The sequence below is a fragment of the Anarhichas minor genome, unplaced genomic scaffold (assembly GCF_050575085.1).
Source record: "Anarhichas minor isolate MPS153535 unplaced genomic scaffold, ASM5057508v1 ptg000033l, whole genome shotgun sequence".
NCBI classification, from domain to species: Eukaryota; Metazoa; Chordata; class Actinopteri; order Perciformes; family Anarhichadidae; genus Anarhichas; species Anarhichas minor.
The window spans coordinates 5,847,267-5,860,094 of NW_027466479.1; the positions used below are offsets into that span (position 1 = coordinate 5,847,267).

Below are 12,828 nucleotides of genomic sequence, written 5' to 3' on the forward strand. Positions count from 1 at the left end.
CTTATTTATTGTTCATGAGAGTGACGGCCAGTGGAAAGAAGCTGTTCCTGTGTCTGGTGGTTTTGGCGTACAGAGCCCTGTAGCGCCTACCAGAGGGGAGGAGTTGGAACAGCTTGTGTCCAGGGTGTGATGGGTCTGCAGTGATCTTTCCAGCCCGTTTCCTGACTCTGGAGGTGTACAAGTCCAGGATGGAGGGCAGGCTGGAACCAATGATCCTCTCTGCAGACCTGACAATCCGTTGTAGTCTGTTTCTGTCCTGTTTGGTGGCCGATCCAAACCACACAGTGATAGAGGAACAGAGAACAGACTGGATGAAACATGTGAAACATTTTGTAGCTCAAATTATTTTCTTTATAACCTAGTACTGTAGTATGATTCCCTGACTGTTTACATGACATCACGTATATATGCTGATAGTATAATTTAGTTATATATTCATCATCAAACATACAAGAGAATATTTAGCATCATTAAAATGATTAATACCTACAAAAACATGTGTACACATAAGTAATTTCAATATAACTATAACTATATAAATACTACCCTCTGATCCCTCTAAAGATAAATTATCAGCACAATGTGCTTCTTGTGTAATAGGCTTCAGCATCATGAATGTGGTTGAGTCCTGTTAATTTATCAGTGACAAAGCCACGGGCTTCACTTCCTGTGATGATGCACTGTGGTAAATGGGAAGTCCTGTCTGTCAAATACAGAGGGAACACGAGAGGAAACCGCACTTAGTGTCAACAGGCTCAGCATAAAAGAGACAGTAGAAGCTGTTTCCCTCTCTCTGTCGACAACATGAAGCTGGTTTTAATTGTGCAACTGAGCTGTCTGTGTCAAGGTATTGTATACAGTTTTATACATTCATAAATTCGATATGTAAAAATGATTCACAAACTGTTAGTTCTGCTCTGAGGTATGGAGTGAAACCGTCTGTAACAGAGACATTCGATTTATTTTGGGTATATAAAATTATATTTATATTTAATATGATTTTTCCGAATGTGTTAACACTAGCAGCGCATAAACGATGTTACAATTTAAATGGGAGTCATAAACAACTGAAATATGTAGAATTATTGTTGTCAGTGACGGAAAATCGCAGAGGCTGGTATTGTCTCTTTTTAAAAACTTTTTTTCTGATTTGTATCACGAGTTGCACTATACATTTGACATGGACAAAAAAACACACTGCAAACTACACAAAACAAAGGTATTGTGAAGTTGGCTTTTCCTTATTCAGTGTATTTCAGAAGAAAAGCAGTAGCTTCTGTACATATCTTTGGTTCATTTATATTTGCTCTTATTTTTGTAGGTTTGAAGTCTACAAAAGCCTTAGAACATGTTTTGAAGTAAAATAAGAGACAGTTAAAATTTTTCAAAAAAAGATTAAAACAGAAATAGAGTTAGTCACATATTTTTTACATTGATTTAGAATTTTATTTTTTATATTTCACTTGTTAAATCCTAATTTTCAACCCTTTTTTATGACAGCCTTAGGAGCATGCTAAATTGTATTTCACTACACATACAGTTTATTTTGAAAAACTAAAACTAGGGCCCTCTTTTTGTCGAAACTCTACACACAAAAACAGACATACAAAACAAAAACATCTTGCATCTCTTGGAAACACTTCATTCAAAACTATATAAACACACAAAACACCAAAAAATTTGTTTTTCCCCCCACATGCCAACTGCACACTTATGTGCTAAATATAAAATAAAATCATCCAGAGTCTTTGGCATTTTCATTTGTAGCACGCTGTAAATAAAAATGATGAACACAAATGCAATGTGGTTTTTTTATTCTCATATACTCTTAACAGTGTCTGACACAATTACTAACTGAAGATACTGTACACTACATACAGTATATTGGAATTGCATTCCTCTAACTCTTCTATTGATGTGCACAACAAAGAGCAAACCCTGTATCTTATGTATAGTGTTTTATACCTCTCATTTCAAAGTGATCTAATTTTACAGATGTGCATTCTGGGTGCAGGTGATTGATAACTGAGTGTTGTATTTCAGTGGCATGTGTATGACAAATAAACCTTTGAATCATTTTAACCTATTGATGTTTCAGATTCAGTCACAGGGAGTGGAAAACATAAAGTTAAGTGTTGAAAGAAGAAGAAGATAAATGTGGAAGATCCCACACACCGGAGATAATATATTGGTGATGTGGTCTCGGACCTCTTACCATATTGCACTCCATCCACTTGCTGAAAGACAAAAGTCAGACATTTGGTCAAGCGGTTATTCATCAAACATCCTGTGGTAAACACATGTGGTGTGTAGCTAGTACAGGCTTGATGCTCACATTCATACTGACAGTGAAAGTTAATGAGTCTTTTCTCATCTTCATTTCAGCGTTGCAAAACTCATCCACTCAAACAGACCCTACTGATGTCGGGGTGACAGCAGAGGGAGATAATACAAGAGGGAGAACACAAGAGGAAAACAACAGTAAGATACATTTTTCTGTCTCTCTCTATCTCTGACACAAACAAACAAACACATTTATAAAATAATTGTTTGTACCACTGTTTTTGTCCAGAACCAAAATAAACACTTAATGCAGAGAGAATATGAATATTCTCGCTCTTATTGTCACAGGATGTGGGTTAACCTGCTTGTGAAACGCATCATCTCGGTGAATTTTGCAGATGCAAATCAAACTTGGGGGTATAGCAAAGCAGTCTCTCTCCCACGCAGACAACTCTGCAAGCTAGCTTTGCTGCTGGTGGTTGCTGTGCAGCTGCACACCCTCAGTCACACATTTTTTGTGGCAGAAACATTTCAGTCCAATACACTTTACATTCAGAGTCAAGAACAACACAGAGTCCCTGTATGGTAATTCGAGTTCTCTGTTGAAGTAGCCGGGCAGGCCGCGCGTGCTTTACGCGCATGGTAGTTAGTGCATGCCCCGCGGCCTACCCCACTGGCTAGTTTCGGGGTGGACACTGGTCTCATACGGCGGTTACAAATGATAAAGAAGCGATAAAGCCGTCCCAACCGGCTCCGACGGCGTCATCGCGGAAGCATAGCAGCCACCCTCCGGTTCCCCCTCAAGTAAAACACTGTTAGCTCTGCCAGCACTTTGCCCTTCTTTGCCCTTGTTTGCACTGTTAGCAACGTTAGCCGGTTAGCCACCTGCTCAGCCCTTGCCATATTTAGAGCCATTGACAGATTTAAAGATTACAATAAATATGAAGGTAAGTGTGACAGTAAAAATGAAAAAAAAAAAACACAATACTTTTTTTTGGGCATTTTCATTTCATTCATATTGTATAGTTGACAGTATAATTGTGTGGGGGAGAGAGAGGGCTGTGTAAGCTAGGTTCTGGCCAGAATCACACCAGCACCATTGTTGGTGAGGCCTGTGTGTCAACCACTAAGCCACCAGAAAATAATATGAAATGTTGTAAATGTATTACAACTGAGAATCACATTTGGAAAATCTCACTCACAAATTATTGCTAAATGAATGCAGATATTATTAAACAGTATGTTTGAATTAGCCAGGTTCATTACAACCTTACACCATTAAGTAAATGGGCCAAAAGTACTCAGGCATATAGACAATATTACATTTTCAAATTGTGAATAGTTTATAGAAGATGTAGATGCTTCATTACTGTCAGTAAAAGGAAATGGTAGAAATGTAGCTATTTATCTATAAGCAATTAACATAATACATTTTACACGGAAAAATAAACTGCTACTGAGATTATTTTATATTCAAAAACCCTAGCAACAGTATTGTAGATTTGGCAATGTGTTTCAAAGGAAATACTTCAGCTTATTTAGGTAAAACTGAAGATCCAGTCGTCTTTGATTTGAAGTTTTAATGTGTATAATTTTCATTTGGAAAACACTTTTTTCCAGTAACAAATACCTTCAAGTGTTACATACACATATGTTGCGGAAGTTAAAACTAATTTGAAAGATTAGAATGTAGAGAATTAGATCGTTGTGGGCTCAGGATGTGGTCTCCTTTCACCCACACTGCTCTGATCCACGAGAATAAACTCGAAATAATTGACATTTGGTCAAATGGTTGCTCTTTAAACGAGAAACTTCTCGATCAGTACATGTGGTTCGATGTGTTTAATGTGGTGTGTTGGGTGGCCTGTGTAGAGGTCACTGCCAGTGAAAGTAACTACCTGGCCAATCCTGCATACACCATCCTGGTGCTGGAATAACAAGAACACCAAACGTGTATTAATCCGCAGTTGAAAACAGTCCTCAACAAATGCACTATTTCCTCTTGTTTGAGTAAAGTTTCCTAAAAAACTACAGTGCCCAGCTGTTTTGGGAAATAACTAAGCTTTTAAAGAAACAAAACTATATATTTGTGACACATTGTTAAAGATTTTACGTCTGTAGAAGACAGACAGAGGAGGGAAGTCTGAAGGTATTGAGAAACTGACCACAATAAATGAACAATAATTTATACTTTTGAGTTTTACTGGAATAATCACCACATAAGTCATTTTGTGTTTCTGCTTCTGTGTGTCCTCAGGTGACCCTCACATTCACAAACTTGCTGGCAAATGCCGCTTCACGCTTAGGATGCGTGGAAACAGAAGCAATGATGTGGCGGCATTGCCAGCGGACTCTACAGATGTGCTCGTTGAACAGATGTGTCAGGATCTGGACTGCGGCAGCGTCTATCATGTGACCAAAACCAAATCACCTTCCAATGCCACCTGCTTTCACGACTGTTTGTACCGAGACGGTCGTTTGCAGAACTGTTCACAGAGTGTAGGCGGTAACTGCATCCTGATTGCTGATGCAATTTGTGGTAAGGTTTTTGTAATTTCAATTTTTAATTTAATAGTATATCTTGTGCAGATTATAGGATTGTGATCAAAATAAATCTTGATTTTTATTTTCCACTATAAAAAAATATCATTACATTTACTTGTGAATTCAGCTATGTAGGCCTATTTATTTTTTATTTTTTTAAGTTCTTTAGTCCACTATACTTCTATTAATGTATGTTTCATATTTTTGGCAAACATAACCACCTGTTACACATTACTTTACTTTTATACTCCACTATATTTTGGAAGCCAATATTCTACTTTTTACTTCACTACATTTATTTAATACAAATTAATACAAAATATAAATCAACTAATAAATGATGATGTAATATTTTGTATTACACTACACAACAGCAGTGTTGTAGTCAAGCCCACCCAACCCGAGACCAAGTCAAGACCAAGACCAGACCAGTGCGAGTCCCACACAATATATAGCATAATACTGTATATAATTTAAATAATTGGACCGTTCTGCATAGTGATTGCTTTTACTTTTGGTATAGCGTATGTACATTCACTTAAGTAAGATTTTGAATAGATGACTTTTACTTGTATTACAACAGCATTTTTTATACTGTACTTTTACTTTACTTTTACTGCTAAGAAAAAGATCTGACACTACTTCTTTCACCACTGCAAAAGAGTGTGTACTTATGTGTGCATATAGGGATAAGACCCCCTAGACATAATAACATAAATAGGCTAAATAAATAAAGCCTCTCTAGGTTATCAGTCCAGTCAGATACTATTCTAATGCAAGTAGTGAATCAATCTATTTTTTATTGATTCCTGCATTGATTAGGCTACTAATGGCCCTTTAATATGCACTGATAAAAGATAGATAAATGTACTTATTTGCAAGAATTTTAATTCAGTCTCTTCTTTTGTTCTTTAAATCTTGTCAAATAAACTGCCATAAAACTATTTCCCAGGCTTCCTCAGCCCTTCATCATAAACAGTGGCAGAAGTTGACAGCATGATCTTGTCCTCCTTTAGGCCACCAGGCTGTGCGGCTGGCAGGAGGGGAAGACCGCTGTGCTGGGCGGGTGGAGCTGTGGAGAGACAAGAGGTGGGGCACCGTGTGCGATGACCAGTGGGACCTGCGAGACGCTGACGTGGTGTGCGGCCAGCTCGGCTGCGGTTACGCCCTCAGTGTGACGGGACAGGGCGGCTCCTTCCCCCCGGGCAGAGGACCGGTCCACCTGGACGAGCTGAACTGTACCGGTAGAGAGGAGAACCTGTGGGCCTGTCCGGCCGCACAGGACGACCCCGACTGCGGACACAAAGAGGACGCTGGGGTCGTATGCTCAGGTCCAGTTAAAAAATCATTCTCATACAGAAAAATACAATTATAATGAGAAAGTTACTAGCTTCCTGTGGTTGAACGCTTCAAGGTTGACCTTGGATGGAAACTTAAAAAAGTCCATGCACAACAGAACCAAGAGTGCACAGCCATGCTAGCAGCTCTGTGAGGCTGTACTTGGGCATAGAGGTGCTTTGAGCTAATGGCCAACACCAGCGTTTAGCAAGCAACGCTATAGCTAACACTGTTTACCATGTTCAAGATCTTAGTGTAAGGTAAGCATCCTAACATGACCACAAAGAACACGTGAGACTAATAGTTTGTGTCTCTGCAGAGATGAGAGCAGTCAGACTGACGGGAGGTCTGGACCGTTGCACTGGTAAAGTGGAGGTCCACCGCAATGGCAGCTGGGGTACTGTGTGTGATAACTGCTGGAACAAGAACATGGCCTCCATGGTGTGCTCCATGCTGCGGTGCGGTGCCGAGCCGCAGAAGTTCTCCCGATTTCTTCCTTCTCTCGCCCTCAACGACGGGGCGCTGTGGTACTATCAATGCGATCCAAACACGCAGAGTCTGTGGCAGTGCGCGGAGTTCGTCAACCAAACGCACCTGTGCCAGACCTCAAAGGCATCCGGGGTCATCTGTAATGGTGAGTGACGCAGTGTTTGTTCATGAAGTATGTTTTCTCCAACATCAACAATAATACAGGTTTTGTTGAATCGGCTTCGTATAAGGCAGCAAGACCTGATGTCTTGGCTTAGACACAGTAATACACAGGGAACGGCAAATGTGAAAGTGACATTACATTTATCATTTACTTTTCTGCTTGTACAGGAATCAAAAGCAGCTGTAAACATGTATTTTATTAATTTAATACAAATTATTTACTTTTGTAACCAGACAATTTTGAGCTCTTGTATAAAATGATATTCTCATTTCAATATTTGACTTTTTTGTCACTCAATAAATAGCTGGTGATTTACAGATGCCTCTTAAATTATGTTTTCATCAAAGCTAAATACCAAGATTGACACATTTATGGTGTGAAATCCAAAATAATTATTAAAGTTTAATTTCGTCAGTACCCCTGTAGGTTCAGTATTCACAGAATCATATCATTCTAATAGAACTATGTAAATTCATGTTGAGCTCATTCTGCGTATATGTAAATAAAACAGGTGAATCATTGCTTCTCTTAATTTGTCAGCTCACATCCAAATTGTGTTGAACTTAAAATATAATGTTGTTGTCCTGCAGGTTCCCTCGGGTTTCCTGCAGCCACCACAGCCACCACAGCCACCACAACTAATGCGACTGTATTGACCAGATGGACTGGTAAATATTTTATCTTTTTATCTTATTTAAAATAGACAGATGTCACATGATGTTAATAAATGTTACTTAAAATATCCTTTCACCTATTTAGGAGGGTAAGTAGGACAACGCAATATGTCTCAGTGTGACGTTCAGACAAACACTTATTACAACCAACCATGTGACTCTTACATAAACCACCAGAAAGAACAAGAATGATGTGTCTTCTTTTTTCTTTGTGTTCATGCCAAAAGGAGCAACCTCAGTCGTTGGTGCTGAAGGCTTCCACTTACGGTTTCCAGAGCTCATCAGCTCCATCTCTCTGGCTCTTCTTCTCCTCGTGGTTCTCATCACAAACTCGGTGCTGTGCTGCCATTACAGAAGACGACACGGTTGGTTCTCCTCCCTTCAGCCTGCGCTACAGTGTTACTACTCTTTACTACAGTCATGTTGTGATTTTTTATTTCTCTGCACGTGATTTACAATCATTCCTAGAATGTCAAGGATAAGTTGTGAACTAAATCAGTGAAATCATATACTGGTTTTGATTATTATGTGGCCTCAGTTCCAGATATCTTGTTGTCTTCATGAGATTGAAGGAAATGAAAAATAGGTTGCACAACATTTCTTCAGTATACTTTCTAATGCTTTTTTCTTTTTTAAATTCAATTCTGAATGTCTTTATATTTTCTTCAATCTTTTTTTTATTTGTATTTGTATACATATATATATATATATATATACGTATATATATATTATATATACGTATATATATATTATATATACGTATATATATATATTATATATACAACTTTATATAAACAAAATGAGCAGTTTATTGGCTTTTCTGTGGGAAAAAACACAGATTCAGACGCAGACTATTATTCAAAGAAGAGTATTTTTTTTTCTTAAAAAAAGTCTTAGAGGATCCTAAATCTCCACGACAAACAACAACAGACCATATTCAAGTTTCTCAAAGCACAGCACATCTAATTTGACCCCATCTCTTCAGTATTCTTCTGACCCGACAGCACAAGTTAGATAAGCCAATACTTATCTTCATCCTTGGTTACTGTGTCCACAGCTATCTTGCTCCAGCAGACTCGCAACAGCTCACGACCGACCTCCGAACATCATCACAAAAGCTACCAAGGCGCGGTCGACCTCGTTAAGGTCACTCCCAACCCACTGCATACAGAAGGTCAGTGGCTGAACATTTGATAAATATGACCAATAAAAAGACTATCCCTTGGATACTAACACAACTTAGACTTTTCTTTCTTAATACCTTACACATATATATATGTATTTATATCGATGCATCGTAGTGAGAAAGTTGCAGAATTGTGCAGCGTTTACAAAGAATCAAGTCATTTCACCAAGTCGTATTTTTTTTTTGTGTTTGTCTCAAAAAGTCCCCTCCAATCCCAGGTATTTTTGGACCCAGCTTAGTAGCGTTGACAGCACGTCAGTAGATACAGACTATGAGCAGTATGACCCAAGCAATGAGCCGTCTGTCCCTTTATCAACCTTTCGGAGTGAGATACTTTCTTTTATTTCCTTTTGTATTCATCCCTGTGTGTTTCTCTCTCTTTGCCTCTGTTAAGATCTTCTCTCGCTGTGTTGCTGCATTTTGCAGTTGAAGCTGCTCTGCCCTGCGTGTGTGTGTGTGTGTGTGTGTGTGTGTGTGTGTGTGTGTGTGTGTGTGTGTGCAGTCTTTGCAGATCAAATTTTGCTGTTTGCACCGATTGTTTGCAGGATGGCTTGTGATTAAAACGTGTGCATCGTTTGGTATCCAGATTCTCAGCGGTACAGAGTTGACGTGAACCCTTTGATGAGGCCCTCAGGTCTCGACAGCCTCTGCGAGGAACGTGAGTCACTGTTCGTCTGCAAGGATGCCACAGAAACACAGCAACACTTTGCAGATCTCAAATACACACAATCATAGTGATCATCGGTAGGGAAGAGGATGGCTCAAACATTTAGACACGGAGAGGGAGTTTTATAATGACTATATACCCATTATTAGTGTTTTTTTATTTTGATGCATTATGTACATCATTTACATTTCACATAGTCCTTTATTTACATGTTTCCTATATTTCTTTATGCTTGTATATGATAGTAATAGTAACCAACTTTCCCCTGAGGATAAATAATTTGTTTATGAATCAGATTTTAGTTAAATTGAACCTTTTATTTAACAGGAAATCTAAGAAATATTTTGATTTGATATTGGTTTGTTTTGGTTTTGGTTTTTATAACACACACCAAATATTCACAAACACGCACACAAAGAAAAGAAGTGACAATTGAATGATGCCACACAGATTTAACTATAGCAAATACAGTAGTACTTATTATACAAAAAGTTAGATTTTTACTAAAATAATTAGTAAATGAATCCACCTCTCTTTCAAATAAAAAGTATTTATACCTGTTTTCAAAAGTTGTAATAGGTCCTAACTTTGTCTCACATTATCTGGGGAGCTGTTTCAACTGTGCCTTAATATACCTATTTTATACTTATGGACTCCAATAAGCTTAAACTCCTTTTAATATGTCAGTGTCGGACAATGTAAGAAACTTTTTGTTTCTGTTTTAGTCATAAAAAATTAAACCTCTGGGCATTTTTTTAACCATAGAGCTAAATTATCCCTTTCAATCATTTCATTTTTAATTTTTAAAATGATTATTATTAGTGTTATATTCTCATTTTTATTTTCCAGCTCCTGAACCCACAGAGGAAGTGATGGGAGTCTTTACAGCCTGCAATGGCGGCCCCGCAGAGGCTCCATATGCCAGAGTGTCAAAGATCTCAGTGGACTCATTCGGCACCTCCAGCACCTCCTCCGGGGAATGCTACGAAAACACAGACAACGGCTACGTCCAGGCCACCCCAGGTCAGTCCCATTCATGCTTCCCTTCAACTAAGTTACCATAAAAAAACAACTAAGGGACTGTGTTCAACATTTTGAATAGTGGCTGAATATTCACACCTTTATTATGTCTGCCATTAATGTCACACTTCCACTTCATATGTGTGTATTGGCAGCTGTTTATGATATAATATTAAAGGAGTAGTGGCTTTGAGTGGCATTGAGATGAGAAGATCAATACCACCCTCATGTCTGTATGCTAAATATGAAGCTACAGCTAGCAGGTGTATTTTGTTAACTATGGACAGAACCAGGCCAGCTGTTTCCCCCTGTTTACATATACAGCATATGTATATATATATATATATATATATTACCATACGCTACGCTACATGCTAAGCTGAGCTAACTGGCGGCTAACTGTTGCTTCATATTTGCCAAACATGACATGAGGTCCGTGCCAGTCATCTCTTGTAACTCTTCGCTAGAAAGTTAATTAACTGAACTATTCCTTCAAGATTTACATTACTACTAGGAGTCATTTTGTATTGATACAAATTTAGCTGTTTAAATATAAGATTCATCTTTTTGTACAGTCCCTCCCTAAACTAAATCTGTGGGTGTTTGCAGCGTAGAGTCAAGAAAACCACACCCATGACTTAGAGGTGGGACATGAAAGTAGAAAGCCAACCTGAAACTGTCTCAAAAGCTTTCACAAGATAGATGTCATGAGACAGAAGATTTATCCCCTGTGCTCTCACAAATGACAGATTCAGGACCTGCCCAGTCATCTGTCGTCAGCGATGCCTTTGACCACTCAAAGTTCGTCTACAGCAAAGATCAACTTTACCTGGCGAAAACGACCAACCTGCAGAGTTCAAGTAAATGTCACCAAACAGATATTACACTTGTGTAAAAATGAGATCTGTAACATTTGCTGATCGCTGTCATTGTGTAATCATTAGGTGACGAAGACGACGGCCCCCTCTACTCTCCCGTGAGCCCCGACCAAGACTCTCCATCTGAGGACGACTACGACGACGTCGGCACGGCTCAGTAACCAGAGGAGGTAACTCAAGAGACTAGAGAGTGTGGGACTGGAGCTGAGAACTGCACAGAGAGGAAACGTGTACTGTGCTTACAGTACACGTTTCCTCTCTGTTTTGAGGGAGGAAATCCAATGACTAACTACGGTTTCCTGTGAACCGCATTAATACGTTTAATGTGCAGCTGTTGAGACTCGACGTGTGATTGACACTGCAGGTATCACAAAAACATATTGGTGCCCTTTTTGCCAAGCAAATTTGGATGTTGTGAAAAGGATGATGTGCGATTTGCTTTGAAAAGTTCTTGCTTTCAGATGCATTGCCATGCAAATATTATTTAACAAAAACAAATTCAACAAAATGTTCACTGCAATGACTACCAGGACGGTAGGAAATCAAACTGAGAAGTTAAGGCATATTTAGCTATTCTGTGAATGTAGTGGCAACTGTAACATATGTATGGTTTTTATTTGCAATATTTAACTAATGTGTTGTGTATGTAATAACTAGTATGTGTTCAATCAATGTGCTAATGTTTGCTTTGTATTTTCCTGCAGAGATCAGTACATTCAAACTATAGAGTTCCTACGTGATCTCTAGAACTGTGACGTGCACTACATGGCCAAAAGTATGCGGACAGCCGAACATTACACCCATATGTGATTGTTGATTCTAAAACTATGGGCTTTATTCTGCTGCTGCAACAGCCTCCACTCTTCTAGGGAGGTTTACTACAAGATTTTAGAACCTGGCTGCAGGAATTTGATCCCATTCAGCACCCAGCACCAAGAGCGTTCATGTTGAAAAAGGTAGAAAGTCGTCTTCAAAAGCACAAGAATATACAACTGTTTGCAGTCGTATTAACGTTTCCCAACAACTACAATAAATGACCCCAGACCAAATGCACACAACAGTAAGTGTCCTTACACTTTTGGCCATATAGTGTGTTCAAATAATGTTTGCAACACATCATCCGGGTAAAAGTGTGATCAAACTATTGAGTCCTACCACAAGGTGGCACTATGAGCTTGTAGTTTTTATTTTATTTTTTCTGACTGGAGTAAAGCCCTTTCATATAAACTACAAACACAAACAAACTTGTAATGCCATCAAATATTTGCCAAATAAATGTTATCCAGGCTGTAACACTTTTATTCAAATACATATTCGTGCTAAGCGAGGGAGAAGTTGAAAACAACGCTCTGTGAAAACGTTTCTGAAGGGGAACTCTGGATCCTGATCAGGGGCCAACATAAACCATCAGTGCGGTTTGAAACCAGACCTGGCACGGCTCTTCTCGGTCCATTACGTCTGCAGCAGCTGCAGAGCATCAACGCTTCCCCCTGATCCAAAGTGATGCCTTGAATCAAAGTGATGTCTTGTTTTGTCGAAGCAAATATGACAAACTGCTCTCGAAAGCACCTGTGAAACTTTTAATA

The 12,828-nt window shown here is 38.8% G+C and overlaps 1 protein-coding gene across 2 annotated transcripts; it reads left to right on the forward strand.

The window, feature by feature from the left end:
* Window positions 1-722: 722 nt before the first annotated feature.
* On the forward strand, window positions 723-12,535 carry LOC142965173 (T-cell differentiation antigen CD6-like). 2 transcript variants are annotated; one of them, XM_076105966.1, is made up of 13 exons: window positions 723-847; window positions 2,386-2,481; window positions 4,541-4,822; window positions 5,844-6,158; window positions 6,485-6,799; window positions 7,408-7,485; window positions 7,719-7,856; window positions 8,549-8,665; window positions 8,880-9,002; window positions 9,264-9,335; window positions 10,194-10,367; window positions 11,114-11,224; window positions 11,309-12,535. In XM_076105966.1, exons 1-13 carry the CDS (start codon window positions 805-807, stop codon window positions 11,401-11,403), a joined length of 1,959 nt encoding a protein of 652 aa, XP_075962081.1. In that variant the 5' UTR covers window positions 723-804; the 3' UTR covers window positions 11,404-12,535. The 2 variants fall into 2 exon arrangements, with proteins under 2 accessions (XP_075962081.1, XP_075962082.1); XM_076105967.1 differs by lacking the exon at window positions 8,880-9,002.
* The last annotated feature ends 293 nt before the right edge of the window (window positions 12,536-12,828 follow it).